This window comes from Galeopterus variegatus, unplaced genomic scaffold (assembly GCF_000696425.1).
Source record: "Galeopterus variegatus unplaced genomic scaffold, G_variegatus-3.0.2 Scaffold2516, whole genome shotgun sequence".
NCBI classification, from domain to species: domain Eukaryota; kingdom Metazoa; phylum Chordata; class Mammalia; order Dermoptera; family Cynocephalidae; genus Galeopterus; species Galeopterus variegatus.
The window spans coordinates 219,641-241,999 of NW_007728627.1; the positions used below are offsets into that span (position 1 = coordinate 219,641).

At 37.3% G+C, this 22,359-nt stretch overlaps 1 protein-coding gene across 1 annotated transcript in view; it reads right to left on the reverse strand.

Annotated features, from left to right (window-relative positions):
- The window catches only part of TMEM39A (transmembrane protein 39A), a 28,727-nt gene that overhangs the window by 3,160 nt on the left and 3,208 nt on the right, over positions 1 to 22,359 (reverse strand). The window contains exons 3-8 of the mRNA XM_008582083.1: positions 17,527 to 17,749; positions 12,635 to 12,718; positions 8,013 to 8,167; positions 3,915 to 4,263; positions 2,905 to 3,092; positions 872 to 992 (exon numbers count right to left, since the gene is read on the reverse strand). Coding sequence (XP_008580305.1) covers positions 872 to 992; positions 2,905 to 3,092; positions 3,915 to 4,263; positions 8,013 to 8,167; positions 12,635 to 12,718; positions 17,527 to 17,749 — 1,120 coding nt within the window. The remainder of the gene's footprint in view (positions 1 to 871; positions 993 to 2,904; positions 3,093 to 3,914; positions 4,264 to 8,012; positions 8,168 to 12,634; positions 12,719 to 17,526; positions 17,750 to 22,359) is intronic.

The following is a 22,359-nucleotide window of genomic DNA, read 5'->3' on the forward strand; positions in this document are numbered from 1 at the left end:
AACTGAATGGTCCCTTAGTAACAAATACCTTCAGAACCAGAAAGGCCCTGAACCCTCACAAGGAATTAGGAGGGATGGAAGGAGAAAGGGATAAAACTGTCTCAAAAAAGGATCTCCAATTTTCTTTTAGAATATGATCTCCATTCAAAGGTAATGCACTGCACGGTGGGCACTTTTACTAAGAATAGTCCCCCCTGTATGCATCTCCCTTTCCACACACTCACTGGTCTGCTGGCCTTTCTTTTATAAGTAAACACTTCTGACGCCTACAGCCAGAATTTCTGGAAAACTGAATGACCAAGTGGAACATAACCCAATAAGTTTAAATAAGATAGAAGCTGCATTTGGTAGGTGTCTATTGTTCCTTTTTTAACTTTTAAGCTTTTTTCCTTTTAATCCAGGTAAAAGGTAAAAGTTAGGCGGCAGCTCATGGCATTTGTCTGACTTCCAAAGAGGAAATTAAGGTATTTTAAGGAGACAATATATATGACAAATGCCCCCCCCAAATTATTACTATATTATCACTTAAAGATACCACTAAACCAAACTACCGCAAAATAAAAATCGTGAGATGAAAAAGGAAGTTTGAGATACCTGCCTGCTTGTTTCAATTAATACTAGATTCAACAAATTCTGATGTAACTAAAGAAACCAGGCACACTATTGAAACTAGAATAATGGTATATGACCTTCAAAGTGCCTTTCAGAAGACATTTCCAAAAGACAAAGGTCATTGTTATACTAGTAGTAGTAATCACCATGTATTAATTTCCTAGGAAATGCTACATACTGTGCTAGGTGCTTACACACAGACTGGCCTCCTAACACCTACCCCTAAGCTTATGTTTGAAAGTAAATAAGCGGTACTTGCATAAAAGCGGGCATGGGATACGTCTGAAGGAACTGCCACGTTGTAAGGCCCCATGGCTCTATATAAACATCTGCTGTGCCGCACCAGCACCCCTTGAGGCCATATTGTATTTTCTGACCAACTAAGGGAGAAAGAAATGCAATGTTAGCATATTGGCAATTACAGATAAGGTAGTGTCTAGCAAGGCCAGCTATATTTCTATGGAAGGAATTAAGTACTCAAGGCTTCTGAAAATATAGTAATTCCATGGTCACACTGAAAGGAGTTAGAAAAGATTTGTTATTATAACTTCATTTCCATATAGTAAAGAGAGGTTGCAGTGATATAGTTAATTTGGTGTCGAAGGGCTTACTTAAGAGGCTTAGGAGAATGAGCAGACATAAATGTGTAAGTAAGGCATCTATGAGCCGGAAAATAGAGTGTAAGCAGGCGGACTGTCATCTTCATCCCAGTGAGCAGTCTACTGGTGGAAATGCTAAAGGGAACAAGAGAAAGCTGATGGCAATAAGAGTAGTGGAGAAATAAACACACTGTCAAACTAGCATTACATTTACTGCAGAATTACAGCCCCAAAAGCTACAGAAAATCAGTTTGTTTATCACATAATTCAAATACTTTACAGATGTGAGATGCTATACAGTAGAACACAGAGACACACAGGTATTGACACACACACTTTTCTTTTACCACTTTCTTGGTTTACTTTTATAGAGGTTTCTCTAGGAAAATGAAGTTAGGGAAAAAGAAGCTTCATTCTTTCCAGTATCAACATAGTGAAGTTGGGGTGGGAATGGGAATTTTCAGGTTAAGCTTTTTAAAAAAACCTAAGTTAATTCATCTCTTCCTGATTCTGGAAAGGTTAGTGTCCTAGGGTAAGAACTGGGACAGCAGTTTAGATATGTTAAAAAAAAAAAAAAAAAATCTAGCACCCTGAAGCTTTCCCAGTTCAGAAAATGTTCCACCGGCCTTGCTCACACTTACCAGCATTAAAGTGATGATACACCTCATGGCCATGTGCCATCAGTAGCCTGAAGATGTACAGTACTAGTACTGTGGATTGTATTTTCAATTTTTATTGAAATCTGTCCTTTGCCCACAGTCGGGTTTCTTTTCAGCCTGGCCCAATCTCTTTCAGTTCCTGGGCTTGAAGGCCTGTGCTAATCTGTATCAGACATCAAGGCAGATAATTGAAGGGAGAACTCTGAGGGGGAGAGGGGAAGGGAAGGTCACCTCAATCTGTCCCACTTAATTAGGAAAAAATTTCTAGGGGATGAAATTTGTGAAATGTTCAAATTATGAAAGGGAGGAAGGTGAAGATGGTCCAAGTGTGAGAGAAAGGTATGATGACAGGCTCAGAAGAGAGAGAACAAAAGCATTCTAATGTTAGCCATTATGGATCATAGGAGCCATGCAGAGAAATGACTGAGAAGGGGACACAATGACAAGAACGCTTAGAACTCACAGTCAGGGATAATTTTCCTTTAAATACAGAAGAAGCATGGACACATTCAGTAGAGTTTAGGAAGAAAAGAAAACAAACAGTAAAAAGTATAGGCAAGGAAAATTATAACAAATCTACATGTATTAGAAAGAAAACATGTATTAGATGAGAGCTGCAAATTCCAGCTAAGTGTGAGATGAGTAACTAGCAACCATTTAGCTGTGGCAATGAAGATGAGAAAATGAATCTTAAAGTCTTCTAAAAGGAATTAAAAATATATCATGACTCTTTGAATTTGGGCAAAGGGTTAAGACTAAAAGAACTCCGGAAGTATAGCCTGGGAGACAAATTACACACTCTGGAGTGACTGGGCAGCTGAAAGGGAGGACACATTTAAGGAGAGCTGGGGATGGTGGTAGAAATGATTTAATGTCCCCTGTGTTCAGTTTAGCATGATGACAAGCATCCGTGTAGACAAAAACTAAAAATTAAATGCTCAAAGGCAAGAACAAGAATGACATACAAGGCAAATAAACATGAACAAGCAGCATGTAGAAGAGTGTTACATGGTTTTACCCTCTAGCCTACTCACATGTGCTGTGGAGCATTGCTGTAGGACCCATGTTCGAGCTTCTGCCACTTGCCCAGGTGAGCAGCTGATTTATGTAGCAAATCGCAGTATTTGGATGGCAGCAGTTGCGTGGTGAGCATGACAAAAGCATTGATCCACACCATAATGAGGTGCTCGCATGACCAGCGCATATCATAGTACTGGGTACTCTGGAAGAGATCAGAAGAGAAATGATCCATGCACTGGTGAAAAGAGGCAGAGATGGGTGCGTGTACATATGCCCTGCAGACAAATGCCACACTGAGTCACACATGCACTGGTTGTCCTGCTGTCCGTGCAGAAATTTCAAGAGCAGAGTCATCCAAAATCCTTCAACCTGACTTTCTGGCTGTATGAGTTAGGGCTGGGAGGGAGAGGCAATTATATTTTAAGTGCTTTCTTTCTAGAAGAACTGAATGCTCTCTGAAGGACCACTCCGGCTGCAGAACTGCTTCTAAAATGTTCCAAATAGGTGAAGGAAGGGCACTAAAATGTTCCGAAAGACTTGGGGCCCAAGTGACATCCAGACCATTTTTCTTTTCTATTGAAGTAAATTGAAGTTTAGGTAAAGGTTAGAGTAAATTCAAGGAAACTCCTAATAACCATGTTACGATCAACCACAGTAAGCTGAATTTTATTGAAACTTTGGTTTTCTTAAGCTACTACATACCGATTCTATTACAATTTTTATTCTCCCGAGAAACTAAAAAAAACAAAAACAAAAAACTTAACAACAACCAAAAAATAAAAAGAGACAGAGAGAGAGAAAGGAAGAAAAGAAAAAAAGAGGGGACCACCACGGGTGCATCACATATATGGAAATACCTATCCGCCAACCAGGAGCGGTATTAGTGCACTCCAGATGCAGCCGAACTCCACCATCCAGGCTGCCAAAGGGGAGACAGAGAAAAGGGGGATTAAACAAGAAATACCCAGTTTATATAATTTACACACAAATCCAAGAAACATATAAAGGCAAGATAACCACTCACCTTTACAAAACACAGGGGGAGAAATGCAACATAGTAGGCACTAAAGAGGGAGTTGAAGAGAACTTCCTTGATTCTGTGGTTGAAATCTGCTTTCAGACATTCTACTTCATTGCGAATGAGGTCTGGAGACAGGGGGCAGCTGTGGGTGGGGATGGGTGTGGCATTATTAAACTGTTCTTTTAGAGACTCCAGCAATAAGGAGAGAAAGTCTTTGGATTTGGCCAAGCCACCCACAGTTGAGGCACTTTCCTCTACCGCCTGGTGCTGAACCACATAGTTATAGTCTGTGAGAAGAAGATGAGCTCTACTATCTTGGTGGAAACAGCAGAGAGGAACATAAACACCAAACCTGTAAAACAACGTAAGTATGAAAATGAGACCACAGACACCACCTAAGATCAAATCTTACGACTACATCAATAAAATAGTCATGATCCACCAGAGTGAACATAACTCAGGGGGGACTTTGCTGATGGCAAATTATTTGGGAGCTCTTTTCATTTCTTTACACAAAAGCAGTATACATTCATTGCAGAGTAGTAGAAAACGACAGAAAATTACAATAACAAAATATTATCACCTAGAAATAATCACTTTTTATAACTGGGTGCACATTTTTCCAATGTGTAAACATTATACTATATACAGTGATATATACTCTTTCTTTTATATATTCGGCCTCATACACTATACTGTTTCATATCCTACTGTTTGAACTTGGTGTGTTTGTGTGTATGTATGTATGTGTGTGTACTGAGTATTTTTCATCGAAATATTTTTCTGTAAAATTTTTAAGGATACTATAGAATTCTCACATAGTTGAACCATAATTTACCCATTTCTCTCTTGCTGGAAACTTAGGCTGTTTCTTATTTTCCACTATCATAAATAACATGATAAGCATTTTCCTAACACACATCTGGTACTTTTTGTATGGCTTGCCCTTTACAGCAAATGTCTTCGTCTTAGTGAGGGGCTCCCCTACTTCCTTGCTACATCACTCATCCATCTCCCATAGGCACTCCTAGTTCCCCTTTCCTGATTATTTTCTCCAAAGATCTTACCATGTTTCAGCCACTATTCTAGGCACCAAGGATACAACAGTGAATCCTTGACAGACTGAAAGCTATGCTTCACAGAGCTTAAATTATAGTGAGGAGAAGGATAGACCAAAAAAAACATCCCAAAATAAAAAAACCTAATAGACATGTAAACTATATGGAGTGGTAAGATCTGATTAACTTACCATTTTGAAAACCATTCTAGTACGATGAAAAATGAAGTGGAGGGGAGCAAGGATGGACTTGAGATTTAGAATGTAACAGTAGAAGTTATAGAGAGGAGTGGACACATTCAAGATATATTTATTAGGAGCTACAAGTGTTAGACTTTGGACTAATTTACCCTAAACGGAGAAGCTATTGAAGAATGGAAGGAAAGAAAAAGGCAGAAAGGAGCCTCTTTCTTTTTTTAACCTATGAATAAACACGTAAAGAAAGATGTGGTTAGTGCCATAATCTAGTATTTTAAATTTCTCAAACTTAATTTTTAAATTGAAATTTTGATAAAAGGTATATTATACGACCTTTAAAGAGTAAAGAAGGTTCAGATCCCCATGCCAGCGAGCTGCCTAAATAAATATATGCCTCAAAGCACCTTGACTTCTTAAAAAAAAAAGAAGGTAAATATATTTAAACCTAAAATTTGTTTAAATTATATGCTTATTTCATCTTTTAATGGGGTATGGAGAGCCTCCAAGAATTAGCTAGCTTCTTTATATATCTAAATCGAAATGAAAAAGTTTGCTAGCCATTTTGATGGTGGTAATCCTCTTAAATCTGTACAAAATATTCCTCAATATATCCATAATTTACCTTTCAAATTGGATATGGTTAATGTTCTAACTGATTCAACCAGCTATTGTTGGTAAAAATGACGACTAAATTTGTTTTCAGCTCAAATAGCTGAAATATTAATCTACAAATGTAGGAAAAACTTAAGTAAAATATACCTTATACAAAATCTGAGTCTTGAAAAATGTTTATAACATAGATAATTCATTTTGTAGGAAAAAAGGTAATATTAATAAATTCAGTTGATGAGTACCTTAAATAATTGTTTAAACAATATGATTAGATCTATCATAGAACCACCAACAGAAAGACTCTTCCTGCCATCCTTGTTGACACAATCTCTGATGATGCCTTGATTTTATACTATGTTGTAACCCATATAAATTCATGCTAACACTTCAATACTATAAATAGTATAAATCAATGATTCTTAAACTTCAGCATGCATCAGAATGACCTGGAGGGCTTATTAAAATCCAACTTGCTGGGCCCTACTTTCCAGAGTTTGTTAGTACATTTGGGGTAGACTCAGAGAATTTCTAACAAATATCTAGGTGAAGCTGACACTGCTGTTCTGGGGACCACACTTAGAGAACTACTACTCAGAGATTAACGGTTAAGACAAGGGCTCTGGAATCAAAAAGACCTGAGTCTTAATCACTAATTGTCTGACCATGGGAAAGTTTTTTAATCTCTTAGCCTGTTTTTACCCAAGGCAAAGACTGCTAATTGTCTGCCAATAGCCACTGTTCTCCTGTCCTTGTTAGTTGAAATAACAGTTGCTCTACTAATATATATATATATATATATTTTTTTTTTTTTTAACTTAGATAATTATAATTAATATATATTTTAAAAATTAAGTTCTGGCCACTGGGAGGTGGGATGAAGTGATAAGTAGGTAACTGGGTCATCTCCTCCCCCTTCCAATCTATCTTGCTAGGGATGGTGGAGCAAAAAGAGAGCAGGAAGGCTAGGTCCCAACACCATGGAGTTGCCACAGCTACCCAAGATGATTTACACTCATACTGTAAATAAGAGAGAAATTAACTTCAAACTTTCTAAAGCCACCAGTATTTTGGATCTCAGTTACAGCAGACTAAATAAACTGCCTCCTTGATTCTTTTGTTGATTTCCTGAGGTGATGTTTATAAGAACCTAGCATGTTACTTAGCGCATAATAAAAGCTCAATAAACAGTAGCTATATATTCACATCCAATGAAAAAAGTACTAGCCAAATGTATACAAGGTTAAACTATGTAAATTAGTTTAGTAAGCCAATATGTACAATGAGATACCACACACACACACCAGAATGGTTAAAATTTCTTAAATAGACAATATCAAATATTGGCAAAGATATACAGCAACCAGAACTCTCACAGAATTGGTAGGAGGATAAAATAATAAAACCTCTTTGGAAAAACACCTCAGATTCTTATAATTGAACATAGTCCTATCCTATAACCTAGCAATGTTACCCTTACATGTTTCTCCCAAGAGAATAAAAACATATCTTCATAAAAAAAACTTGTATAAGAATGTTCATAATAGTTCTATTTATAATAGCCCAAAACTGGAAACAGCCCAGGTGTCCAATAATAGGAGGACAAACTATGGTATATTCATATAATATAATATTACTGATACATTCTACCACAAATATCTAGAGCAAATATCAAGGTCTAATTAATAATAATGCATATGCTGAAGGATTTAGGGGGGAGTAAACTAAGTCCTGAAATTTAACTTTGAAATGCACCAAAAATAAGATGGATTGATGGACAGAAGGACATAAATTTCCTTAATAAAATGTTGGTTTAAATTTAAAAAAAAAAATATATATATATATATATGTCTGTAGAGCTTGTATATAGCATACTTGTTGTATGAACCTAACCAAATTATCAACTAAGGGTAAAACTGAGGCCAGTTCATTCAACTAAAATCAACTACCACTTGCTCTAACATAGGAAATACCAGGGGCATGGTATAATACCATTCTCCATTGGTAGGATAGCCAAATCCCAGGTTTCCAGGAACAGTCCTGGTTTATGCCTCTTGTTCCAACTGTACCCCAGTTTAGAAAACAAATTAAATGGTCACCATTATCTACTGATTTTCCAAGTTTCATTTTGGTGTACATTTGAAGAATTTCATTTTCCCTTCTTTTATAGTATCATGTGCATGACCCAAATAACTTCTGAACATTTACCGATGAAATGGTAAAACTAGAATACTCACGGGTAGCCAAGGAAAAGGAGATTAAGAACTGAATGGCTTCGAAAGAGATTGACGAGAGTCCAACAAAGTACCCATCCACACAACGTGAGTAGCACCAAGCGAGCTGATATCAGAACCATGTAGTGAATCATAGATGCTGCACCCGCCTTAGTGGCCTGAAAGTTTGGAAGCACCAAAAGGAACATTTTATAAACAATCTTATTCAAAATCAGTGTGACTCTAGTAAGGACTTAGTAGGTTTAGTGGAAGCTAAACTGTGCCTAAAAAATGAAAAAGAAAAAAGAAAAACTGCCCCATCCCAACTTATCTTCCTAATTCTTGAAAATTCAGACTTCTCCAGGCACTGTTAGTTGTTTCTTCCCTTTAACCCCATATGCCTCATACAGACCTCTTTTTTTTTTTTTCCTTTTTGTCTTTTTTACTGACCGGTAACGGGATCGCAACCCTCGGTGTCGCGCCTGCACTGGGGACCGGCAACGGAATCGCAACCCTCGGTGTTGCGCCCGCGCCGCGCTCAGCCAGTGAGCGGGAACTGGTCTCCACATGGGATCCGAACCCTCGGTGGGAGTGCCGCCGCGCTCCCAAGCGGTGCACTCTCCAGTGCACCACTGGGCTGTGTTGCGCCCGCGCCGCGCTCAGCCAGTGAGCGGGAACTGGTCTCCACATGGGATCCGAACCCTCGGCAGGAGTGCCGCCGCACTCCCAAGCGGTGTACTCTCCAGTGAGCCACTGGGCCGGCCCAATACAGACCTCTTTTAAGTTCTTATGATATCGTCTTTGTTTACACTGAGGCTTCTCAAAATATGGTCTGTGGACCACATTCATCAGAATCACCAGGACTGCTTATTGAACATGTAAATTCCTAATGACTTTCCTCTCCAGATGTAGGGAACAAAATTTTCAGTCAAGGAATACATATTTTAACAGCCGATAGTGTGATTGTTAGGTACCTAAAGATAGAGAGCCAGTACTTCATCTGTCTTATATCCCACTAGACTGTAAAGTTTTCAATAGCAGCAATAACATTTCCATTTTTCTTTGAATTCTCACCCCTAATCTGTTGGCTGAATTATGTTTAATAAATTACTGGAGTTTCAAAAAATAATCAGATCTTCTTTGACAGATCTCTATATAAATAAAAGTTTCTTTTTTAACTTTTGCAAACATAAAAAAAACACAAGCACCTTCAATTCTATATCACAGCTGTTCAAATATTCTTCTTTAATCCCAAATCTTTAAAACCGACTAAACACAGTAAGAAAATGTACTTGTCAAAACATGAAGCTTTGCAATGCCATTTCTCTGAAAATGAACTAGGAACGAAAGAATGAGCAAAATGCAGGGGGAAATGGTGGATCCCCACAAACACTAAAGCAAGAGTGTCAGAACCCAGAAAGGGGAAAAAATTATCTGGTGTCAATAGTACATGACAAGGAACTTTTCAGGTCCCTCCTACATATCCATTTCTTAGTTTATAGATCACACTATAGAGCATATTTAATATATATGTAATATATATTACTTGTATGTATTACTTAAAAATGCTAAGACGCAGTTAAATTAATACCATAATGAAATGCTTAAGCCTCAAACTGTGGAGAAGGCTCAAGCTGTTCTCAGCTATAAAAGGGCAAATAGTTCCGTATCATTCTGCTGATACATACCTCATGCCAGTGCATCCCACCTGACAAAGCCTAGGAAAGTAATTTAAGATGCTGGAGTTACTCCATTGCCTCCATTCTCAAAAGCTCAGGGTTAGAAATAAAAAGACTGCTTCCCTCAACACAAAGAAATGATAAATGTTTGAGGTGATGGATATGTTGACTGACCTGATTTCATCATTATATATTATATACATGTATCAAAATATCACACAGTACTCTATAAATATGTACAATCATTATGTGTTAATTAAAAACTAAAAAAAAAAAAAAAAGACTCCTTCTGCTCAATGTCACCAAAGCAGCAGAGCTTGGATTTGTTCATTAATTTTGCCTTATATGTGAGAGACCCTAAACCAGGTCCTGGGGACACAGTGGTACCAAGACAAACAAGACTCTTGTCTTTATGAAGCTGTCCACCAAGAAAGACAAATATTAAACTGAAAACTAGACAATTATTTTTACAATTATGATGAATAATACAAAAAGAAGGCTGCCACAGAGAGCAAATAGCAAGAAACCTAACCTAGGGCAGGCTTCCTTTAGGGTGATATTTAAGCTGAGACCTAAAGGACAAGCAAGAGTTAGCCAGGTGAAGAGTAGAAAAATATTCACAAAACTATGTTAAGGAAAAAGTACAGGATATAAGACTATATACAGATAATGTCCCAAATATATTAAAATAAATACATACATACATATACATATATATATATATATATATATAAAATCTTTATAAGCATATAAAGATTAGAAGGAAATATACCAAACGGTGGTTCTCAAGTATGAGATTGTAAGTAATTTTTAAATTTTCTGGTTTGTATTGTAGTGTTTTCCAATTTTTTTTTTTCAATAAAATGCACTAATCTTCTATTCAGAAAAACAATTTTTAAAAAAATTTGCTTCAGGCTGGTGAAAGAATAAGTGAATTTACTTTCAGTCTTGTGGAGTAAGTACAGAAGTAGTATTGGCCTGGAGGTGAATAAGCGGTCTAAGTGGAGAAGCAGTCCTCTCCGCATAGTATTTAGCTTTCTGAATTAACTCCAGCCTCTCCTTAAAAATGATTGGTCTTTGTCAGGGTATGGATATAAGCAAAAAAAAAGAAAGAAAATGTATTTTAACAGAAGGAAGGAAAGATAATTTATGATGGGTTTTATTCACCTAATTTACATAATTTAGGAAGAGAATCACTATCCAGCTCTTATCCTTAATGTTTGAATAAGTAATACATTCATATCACTCAAAGTATAAAACATGTAATAGTGTTTATAGTGAAAAGCTTCCCTCCTGCTGGTCCTGTCTCCCAGACATCCAACTAGGCAGCCCATTATTAGTTTGTATGCCCTCCTTGAAACAATTTATTTATATATAAGCAAATATATTTTGTTCCCTCCACCTACCTTATTTTATTTTTATTCCTTTTTGTCTTTTTTCGTGTCCGGCAACAGATCGCAACCCTCAGTGTCGCGCCCAGACCGGACCGGCAATGGGATCGCAACCCTCGGCGTCACGCCCACACCTCGCTGCGGGAACCGGTCTGTATGTGGGATCCGAACCCTCGGCGGGAGCACCGCCACACTCCCAAGCAGCGCACTGTAGCAGTGCGCCACCGGGCCGGCCCGACCTACCTTATTTTAAACACTGTTTAGCACCTTGCTTTTTGCACTTAATGTCTTAGAGGTCAATACGTAAACACTTTTTCATCTTTTAAATGGCTGCATGCTATTTCATTATGTAGATATTCCAAAAATAAATATTCCCTTACTGATGGACATTAAGGTACAGATTTAAGTCTTTGATTAAAAATCTGTTAAAATTTAGCTTAAGTACAGTATTCTGTTCCCAGTAAGAACTGCAGGCCTCTTTAGAAAACAACTAATATACTCTCTAACTAAAGCTGTGCAAAACTGCTAACCTCTTTTTAGGTCATTAGTAGAAGATGCAATAAGAACAGTTCAAGTTACAGCCTTTGCAGCAACAAGGTAGAAACACCCTAGTTATGAAGGATTTACACACTAACTGGGCATACTAATTTGATATACACAAGTACCACTTCTAAGTAACTGAAGGGATGAAACAAAACCATTCCCTGCCTGTTTTAGCAGATGTAAACATAAAACTCCACTGAGTTCCTCTAAAGAAAGACACACTTTCTCAATGTATCCAAAAGCATCTATTTTCATCACCTAAATAAAGAACCTGGGAGAAAAGGTTATAGACAGCCTTTCCCACTGTGAAAAACAACCCTTCTACCAGTGTTTTTCAGTTAACTTCTAATGGCTTTCAGATTATGACTTAATATATCCAATTACTCTGTGTTCACAGAAACAAGATTCCTGAAAATTAGAGCTTCACACACAAAGATCTTCCATGTATGTTTTGGAAGAACAAAGTCAGCTCTCATTTATCTGTAATTATAGTAACTATTCATTTAAATTTTCACAATGAATTACAAGTTCCAAAATTAAAGTTAGCCACTTTAGCTAAATTAACATTTTTTGTTCTCATAATAATTTATAGGGCACGAGATAACAAAATCTTTTTTTTTTTTTTTTTTTTTTTTTTCCGTGTCCGGCAACGGATCGCAACCCTCAGTGTCGCCCCCGTACCGGACCGGGACCGGCAACGGGATCGCAGCCCTCGGTGTTGCTCCCGCGCCTCGCTCAACCAGTGAGCGGACCGGTCTCTATATGGGATCCGAACCCTCGGCGGGAGCGCTGCCGTGCTCCCAAGCGCCGCACTCTACTGAGTGCACCACCGGGCCGGCCCTTTCACACCTGAACTTTAAGTATACTGCAGGAGAACCTTTGCAAAAGTATTGACATTAACTCACATGGAAGTAAAGAAATTACTTTATACTTGTATTCAAATTATATTTGGACATTTCACATTTCCAACCTGAACCTATTCCAGTAACTAACTCTAGCTAAAAGTGATAGAATATAGTGAATGAGCTGTTACCTCTGAGATGAGGGCCCATACAAGCCGCCTTGCAAGCATCACTGTGATGAATGCTGCCAGGTGATAGTCAATGAGATGAAAATTCTATAAGAGAAACAAATAACTGCATCAGAAAGCAAGAAAACGTGTATCCAGCTAGAACTACATGAACAGAGGTAGGCCCCTCAAAAGATCTTCCTTAGATCACATTTCCCTTACAGACATGGTAACTTGAGAACTCTTGAAGAAACAACCTATCTTTTACTTCTCCTTTCATGACAAATTGCTTTAACCTTCCAAACACTATTTTGAACTATCTAGAATGTATTCCTCTCCTTTTTTTTTTTTTTTTTAAAGTCTACTGTATTAAAAAGAAAAGATTACCAGCTTTGGGTTAAGTGAAAACCTACAGAATTAAGGCAAGAATAATTCATTTAAATGCCATATTTATAATGTGTCAAATTTACTGGATCAGTTGGGATTCCCAATCTTCAGGAGTTACTGTTGTTGGTCTCTTTATGAAAGCTTATGTTAATCTAATTGGGCATCTACTAACTCTCTACTAGTTGTTAAATCAATTATATTCATTTAGTCTTTCTTCCTAACTTAATTTAGAAGTACACCTTATATTTGATCTCTTCCTCTATAAAATAATAGCATTACTTAGATGCTGTCTATGTTTCTTTCTAGTTCTAAATATGTATATATAACCATGATAATAAGCAAAATGAAAAGGCTTTAGCAACAATATCCCAGGAACCAACAAAATTGGGATGCATTTTCATTCTGATGGTCAAAAGGATTGTAGGTTTCCACAACTCCTTTTAGGATGAAAAGTTGAATTTCTCAATTAATTCAATAAATATTTACCTAGCACCCACAATGTGCTAGATATTCTTCTTGACACTAAAGATACAGTGTTGAAGATGAGAGCAAAGGTTCTTGCTCTCCTGGATCTTACTTTCTACTGTGGGGTGAGAAGGAAAAGGAATGGCAGAGATTACTACTTGTTCATTCTGCCATTACAGCAGAATTTAACTGGGCACTGACTCCTAGCTAACTTAAGGTTCATTTCTCACCCTCCCTTGAAAATACTGCTTCTAGCCAAGGGATATATGGAAAAGTGACATGTACAAATTCCAAGCCATGGTCTTAAAGAAAGAAGCTGTCTATTTCTCCTTTCCTCCTCCTTCCTCCTGGCCAGAAGTGATGACAGGAATTGGGGCAGCTGCCTTGGACCATGGTTTGGAAGAAGCATGTTGAGGATGGCAGAGCAATAAATACAAACAGTGCCACAACGGTGTGTTATATCACCCACCTACTTTTATTTAATCAGAAAATAAGCTTCTATTCTGTTTTAGCCAGCTTGTAATAGCAGCCAAACCCATATCTTTAATAAATTTGTTTGGGGAAGAGTAGGCAATGACAATAAACAAGCTAACCAACAAAAATATTTCAATAGCTATAGCTGCTTGTAAGAAATGAAACAGTGATAAATAATGACCAGGAAGAGAGGTACAGAACCAATTTAAATTGGTGACTAGGGAAGATGTCTCTAAGAGGGTGGCATTTGGGTTGAGAGGTGAATGCCAAAAACCACCTGGCTTGACAAGCTCAGAGGGCGGAAGGCCTCAGGCAGAGGAAAAAGCAATCACAAAGACAGGAAAATATATGACTGTGTGTCTAAAAAGAGGCAAGAAGGAGGAAGTGAGGTGATAAATAAATGAGTTTAATTTTTTTTTTTCTTCCTAATGGGAAGTAACAGAAATATTTCAGGCAAAAGGTGACACGAGTCTATTTGTATTTTAAAATGATCACTCTGGGCTAGCCACTTAGCTCAGTTGGCTAGAGCATGGTGCTGATAAAATGATCACTCTGGCTATTGTGTGGAGAATATATCGTAGTGGGGCAAGATCACTTAAAAAGCTATTGCTTTTAATTCCAATGAGAAACAATGATGGATTAAACAAGGTCTGTGGCAATGGAGATGGAATGAAGTGGCCATATTTGGGATACATTTTAGAGGTAGAGCAAACAGAATGTCAAGAGAGTGTCTTACCACTCCTCACGTCATTTCCTTTCTAAGCATTTTGGATTCTAACAATAGTTATCCCTTCTTAGTTTTAAGACTCCTCTCTGCTCACCCCATTCCTCTAAAATAATGCATGCAGATCACTAGACCCCTAACTAATGTCTGGGTCTTATTAATGCATCACCAGTCCATCTAAGGCATTTCTTAAATCAAAAAATGTAAGTGTTAAGCAAATTGTTATATCCTAAATCAATGAAAACTGGTAATTTACTTATGATGAACTCATTATAAACCAGAATATTTAATTAATTGGAGTCCTCCACTCCTAACTATTCTGAATATTTTACTACTTCTAACTTTTATGTTTCTTAGGGTTAAGACTCATTCAGCTAATTGCCTGATAGCTAGAATGATATTTCAGATATTCACATGTCCAAATTTTCTTTTAGATAATTGAGATCTTGAAATGTCAGAAGAAAAGCCTAATAAGTAAATCTGACAAATTTCTGGTTAGACACTCATAATGGAAAAAAAATTAAGAGACAGACCACCTGTTTGAAACATAAGTCCCTTCTAGAGCACCCTGGTCAAGCAACCCCTTCCATGCTTGAACACCTTCAGTGATGAGAAGTAACTAGGTCTCTGGCAACCCACTCCATCTTTGAACAGCTTACTGATTCAGACCCCTTTCAGATACATGGGGCTAAAATCTTAACTTTTTTATTATTTCACATATGTCACTCATGGTTTCACAACTCAATTTAAAGCTCTGTGTTAGCAAAGATCACGGGCAGCAGATAAGTAGGCCAGTCCACACTACAATTTCCTTTATACATGCCTTCCTCTACTGCAGGGACTGGAAAGCTAAAAATGACATTTCCAGACTTTTTTGCAACTAATGTTGGAGATATGACTTAGGTTCTGTGAACCATAGGCATCATATAAAACCTGAATTCAGAACTGAGTGAAGTGGAGAGAGGAGTGTGGTAAAAGGCATCCATTTTTAGTAGCATGATTTAGAGCAAAGGAAGCATAATTCTAGAGTCAGCACCTGTAGTGGCAGATTCCTTATTATGACAAGAACACTGGCTCTCTTTGTTTCAAGGCAACATGTGCAGGTGACTTTTAAAAGAAGTCTAGTCAGAAGTGGTAGACTGGGAGAAGAGTTCTTTAATTAATCTGAAAATTCAACAAATGGGAATTTTCCAGGGGGATGTCAAACAGAGTGGAAAATTTATAATGATCTACCCAACAAGCACTTGCAAAGTAAATATAGGATAAATACAGGAAGTAAAGCATACATTAGTCTGAAATTGAGTGATCATTTTGCTATTATGTAATTTTGAGCCAGTTTATAGGTCTCACATCCCTCATTTATAAAATGGGAGTCATATAGCAGTACCTACCTGTTTTTATAAAGAGCAAACAAGTTAATACTTATAAAGAATGTAACAAATGTTATAAGTGTCTGCTGTTCACACTATTAAGATAGTGAGGTATTTACTTATAGAGCTACATAGCTGGAAGAAGCCTTAAAGATCATCAAATTCAACCTCTTCATTTTACAAACCATGGCCAAAAAGTATGGATGAAGTATAGTTCCTACACTCAATAAACTCATAATCCAAGTAGAAAAAAAGACTATTAAAAAAAACAACAACATACAATCTGGCACTAAATCATTACAATTCTTTAAGAAAGAAACTGACATTGTCATCATATGATATTTAGTAAATAGATGATCACTATGGAGAGAAAATTCTTAATACTTAATTCTACTAAAAAACAAGTGACACAAATATTTAAAACAAAAATTTTTATTCCCTTCCCATACTACCTTCAGGATTTTGGTCCACATTTCCTTTCTATGTTTATCAGGCTAGGGAAGTTTTCTAATCTAAGTCCCAGACACATAAAATACTCAGGACAATAGTTTTCTTACTCCTAGAGCATATCTCTGTCACTCATCCAAATCTGCAATTGCCAGCCACATACCTGTCAAGTCATCTGACTAGCCTTACAGATATTTTATATACCCACCTATGGAGAACCTTTGCATCAAGATTATCGTGGCACTCCTAAATAATTAGAAAGAGAAGAAATGTACAATACATTTTTATGTACTTCAACAGAGAGAGCTAGTTCCCAGCTCAATTTTATTTTTTTTAACAGAACCCAATTTTATTCAGGTTAACAATGTAAGAATGTACCCAGGTAAAGGACAATACTCTCTAGCCTCTCTTGCAATTAGAAGTGAACATATGGGGAAATGATGTGAGCCTGGCCCATAAGAAACTCTCCTTTATATCTCCCTATGCTCTTTCCTTTCTGGCTGACAGGTATGAACCACAGCCATCTGGGAGGGCACACATTGGAAGACAGCAGAGTCTCCATCAGCCTGGGTCCCCTGACTGACCACATGGAAGAACTCCTACCAATGAGGACAACTGCCTCAGACTGTTAGGTGTTTGAAGCACTATACAATTTTGGGTTTATTTCTTATAGAAAGTACCGTTATCCCAATTCAGCAATTAAAAGGGTAGAGATGCTGTAATTTCATACTGACATCTTACACTTAAAACAAATATAACACAATGTAGAGAAAGCTGAATATCAAAACCTTTCTGTGATATTATTATAATAAATTATATGTTTTCTGCATTTTCATCTATATTTTTACTTCCTCTAGTAGTATTTATATTTAACAATCTTATTGTGAAATATTATTTCTGAAAGTAAGCTGTAGTTTAGTAAAAAAAAAAAAAACATTTTATTAGAAGAAAAATTAAGAAAAATAACTTCTACATATAGACTTTCCAGCTACTTTCTTGGGTAAATAAGCTAAGTAACATGAAGAACTTAAAGGCCTATTAAGACTTACCAGTGAAGTACAAGAAGCAGGATGATTGTAAGGATACCACCATACAGTTTTATAGATATTGATATACTGAATGAACAGAGCAACCAACAGGTAGATGAAAAAAAGAAATTCAAAGAGCAGGCTCCCATCCACAGGCAAGTCAGGAATTTGGCAATGACGAACAGGACCTGGGGTGATTAAGGCTGTGATAGGTGGGACCGGAAGGCCAATAGCACTACCATTCCTGAAAGAGAAAACTATGGTTAACTCAAACGGTGATTCCCTTCAGTGTCACAGAGCATAAATGGCCTCTGCTGCCTCTTCCACCTACCCCTTAACTGTGGGCTTTCCCAAAGACTCCATTCGGGGATCTTCTTCTCTTCTCCCTCTACATACTCTCTCAGTGATCTAAGATGTAGCTGTGGCTTCTACTATTTCCTCTGTGCTGAAGACTGAAAATTCTCTCCATAGAGCCCACTGCTGAGTTTTAGACTCACGTTATTGACTGCCTACTGGACACCACGGTGTTCTTCCTCCTCTAGTCCTGACCCTAGTTCATGGCCCACCCAAATAGCTGCCCAAATCAAAAACTTGAGAGTCATACTAGAATTTTTCTTCTGCCTCTCCACATCCAATCACTTTCTAAATCGCTTTCTAATAGATCCCACTTCAAAAAACTTTCTCCAAACTGTACCTTCCCCTCTAAACCCTTTGACTTAGTCTAAGCATTTGCCATTTTTCACTTAATTTAGCAGTATTCCTACTAAATTCAACTCTACTTTCACCAAACCCTCCAACCTGCCTTCAGGGATATTTCTAAAGTGAAATTCAATAGTGCTGACTCTTACCTAAAATCTGTTAATGCTCTCCACTGCCAATGGATAATATCCAAGATTTTTAGTATGTCCTGTGAGGCCTCTGCTAAACAGATTAGCCTTGCCTCTTATCATTCCTCCACATGCATCCTACATAATACCCATGCTATTTGCTATCTGGAATATATATGCTATTCTTTTGTGTACGTTATTCTCTTTACATGTAATACTTTCCATAATGACCTTCTGTAACTTCTTACATACACATTTACTGACAAAATCCTTTAAGACTTTTAAAACTCTTCTTCAAGACTTTTAAGATGCTCAAACATATCCTCTGTGAAACTTAGATTCTGACTCACTTAATCAAAATTGATTCATCTCTCCTCTACGCCACCATTATATCTAAACTATACCTCTATTATTGTATTTTTCATACTGTTACAAAATTTTTTATATGCATCCATGTCTTATCTACCAGACCATAATCTTAAGGACAGAGATTGTATTTTTCTTAGCTCCCTGCAAATATATACCTTTAGGTTGAGAAGGCAGCAGACCAATACAGTAATGAAAGAGAGAAATCTCTTACAACACATATAAAAATATAAAGATTTTAACCCCTATCCTCTTATTCTTTCTTCCAGGTCAGAATTAGGTAGGCTATCTAAAATGATGAAACGGAGTAGGAAATTAAATGTCCCATTGTTTATGTGCCTGGGAATAGTTACAGAGACTTAAGGGCCTACTATTGCTTACAGAACAAGGAAAAGAGGCTTGGGTTTGGATGCTTCCAAAGACGATTCATGAGATGGAACTCTTAGTGTTAACCTTCTACACTAAAATTTCCAAATATAGGAATTCCAGCATCATGACATTTACAGTACTTTAAGTGACTCATGGGAATATGAACTCAGCTCATTTTGAACAATTAAGAATACTATGGTAGAAACTCAGAAGAGCTAGAAGGGAAAAACAAGGACTAGGGTGGGGGAATTGGGGGAGAGGGGAAGATTGGAAAAAATTAGGAAAGTATCTCCCTCTCATTCCCAGAGTATACTCCAATAGAACATGCCTACCAAATAATAGACTGTGATTTACCATTAGGTCATAAGCCAGGCCTTAACACACCACGGCTTTCTGATCTGTTCTGGGTGGTGAGCTACAACAACAACTCCAGGAGACATCATTTCATAGAATAACACAAAAGGCAGCCTCTGGAGCTGTGTACGAGTTGATAGACTTGAAAGGAGAGAATTAATGCCAGCATCTAATCTATTCCTTCATTCCAGTTAATCATAACATATTGAAATAAAAAATTCTGATGAGAAATTACAAGATTAGGAGCCTTCACTCTAGAACGAACTAAAAATTCTTACTCCCCTTCTGTCAAAAATACACTAAGGGGGAAAGCAAGATAAACTATTTTTTATGACTTAAGGGTTAAAAAGGGTTTATGGAATTTTTTCCATGTAAAGCAGACTAATGTGCTTCCACCATTAACAAAGTCAGTAAAATGCTGGGCTTTAAAAAAGATATTTAAAACAAAATACAGAAGACCTACACTTATTATACTCTATACTGCCTTGGCTATTAAACTTCAAGCCAGAAGACAAAGAGACAGAGGTCAAATAAGTTGATTCAGAGCATCAATGGGAAAAAAGGAAAGTATTCCTATATAAAGAAAATCTATGAGATTAAGTCTTCTCCATCTAATCTATAAAGTTGAAAGCTTGAGAAGAGATATAACCAAAGTTCTTAGAACCAAAAAGATATGTAACTAAAATAGACATGGTCAGTATATCTCAGAAAAATAGTTACAGAAGTATTATTTAGGAAAAATAAAAATACTATTCCTTTTATAGGATATACAAATAGATTTAAGAATAGATTTAGGATATACTTAATTCCTCCAGCAATGAGTTATGACAAAATGTGAGAAGTGTTGTCCACTAGGAAAGATCATTAGAGACTCAACATCCAAGGTTTTTATTGGGGGCTGGCCACATAGGCACCCTCTTCCCAGCAGTACCAAAATTCCAGACTCCCAAAAGAAATGCAGGTGTTCAGCACACCCATCCTTAGAAAGGCAAGTTTGTAAGGCTTGCATCTGGGAACCTGACTGATCTAAAACTTTCCCTAAATAATAAAAATGGTTCACTGTACCTAAACTGTATAAATAATGTGGTTTATGCTGAATACTTGCTTTGCCCTTGCATATAAAGTTTGTGTGCAGGAAAGAGTTAATATAGCAGGCTGCAGACTGGCTCTTATGGAGCCAGCAAGCAGCAGAATTTAGGTAAGCAAATGGATAAAGCAAGAAATATTAAAAGGGATAAAGAGGAATTATAAGGAATACAGAGAGCAGATAATGGTCATTTGGACATGTTCAGGTTATATTATTAACAACATATATGCAAAGAATAAATGAAAAAAAATCACTTGGTCCTTCTCAAATAAGATTCTCCGTCAACTAGGAGCTCTCTAAGAAACTCAGAAATACACAGTATATTCTCCTTTTTTACAAGAACAATCATGTAAAGACATTGTTGCAAGAACAAATCCCTGCTCCCCAAAGGTAGAAAGTGGGATAGGGGTTTAAATCTTGATTTTTATCACCAAACTAGCGCTTTGACATTCTCGAGTTTAACTTCACCAACCAGGCCACAAATACCTACTGGGGCAAATGCTCTCTTCTCCAGCTGACCTATGTCATGCAGAATCAAATATATCATCCAAAATTATATCACACTTAAGCAATTATCTACTTCTTTCTTAAATACAAGACACTCCAAAAGTGAGTTCTCCTCACCTGAACACTGTCTCTGTTTGTTTATATCCTTCTTAAAACTATATTCTAAGCCATGTACCACTGCCTTTATCTTATATTTTTTATACCTTTTCCCCAGGCCATATATAACAAACTATGCCAGCTGCTTTCTTCCCATCAAGAAATATAAGATCTTCTTTTTTCAAAATAACTTCTCAAGGTAAACATATCATAAAATAATCATTCAATAATAGTCTCAGTGACTTTCAATCCATAAACAACTTATTCTTTCACTTTATTCTAATCTGTTGAAAAATACATTCTTCTACCTCCACTCCCAACTAATTGCAAAAGAAATACACGTTAAAGCAGGAGAAAGAGTGAAGAATGATAGATCAAGGTAATCATGGTTGGAACCTTGAAAACCAGGATAGAAGAGCTGCAATGAAGGCAAAGAAAAGAATATAGGACCATAACTAAACCCAGTTAAGAGCAGAGGGATTTTCCAAATGTCCTTAGTTCCTCCCAGTATGCTATCTTCAGATTCCAACTGCAAGCAGAAGCATCTAGGAATGAGGCTTTCATGTGGCTTTCTACTCTTTTTAAATAGCAGAACACGGGCCGGCCAGGTGGCGCACTGGAGAGTGCGCCGCTTGGGAGCGTGGCGGCGCTCCCGCCGAGGGTTCGGATCCCATGTGGAGACCGGTTCCTGCTCACTGGCTGAGCGCGGCGCGGGCGCGACACCGAGGGTTGCGATCCCGTTGCCGGTCCCCGGTGTGGGCGCGACACCGAGGGTTGCGATCCCGAACCGGTCAGTAAAAAAAGACAAAAAAAAGGAAATAAATAAATAAATAAATAAATAGCAGAACACTTCATTTTCCTTCCCTCAAAACATATTTCACATGGTACTCCAATATTTAAAACAAATAGGAAAAAGAGTTAAGTCTGATTAAGAGAGGACTAGGAAACTTGAAGCATAAACTACTAGGCCTGCCCAATCTCTTCTCCCTCCTAAGCCCTTCTACCACAGCCCCTGAGACAGAGGAGGGATTCCATGGGACAGTCTGAGAACATAATCACTTAGGGAAATCCTCAAGTTAAAGTAGAAGAGAATGAACAAAGAGCTGCTGAGTTAATCCAGAGGCAAAGCTAGAAACATTTTAGCTAGCTAGAATCCTAGCTAGACACAACTGAGATTTTCTATCACACTTTGAAAGTACTGAGTCAGTAAGTTGATAGTATGTATTAGTAAAATTAAGGCATGTACTT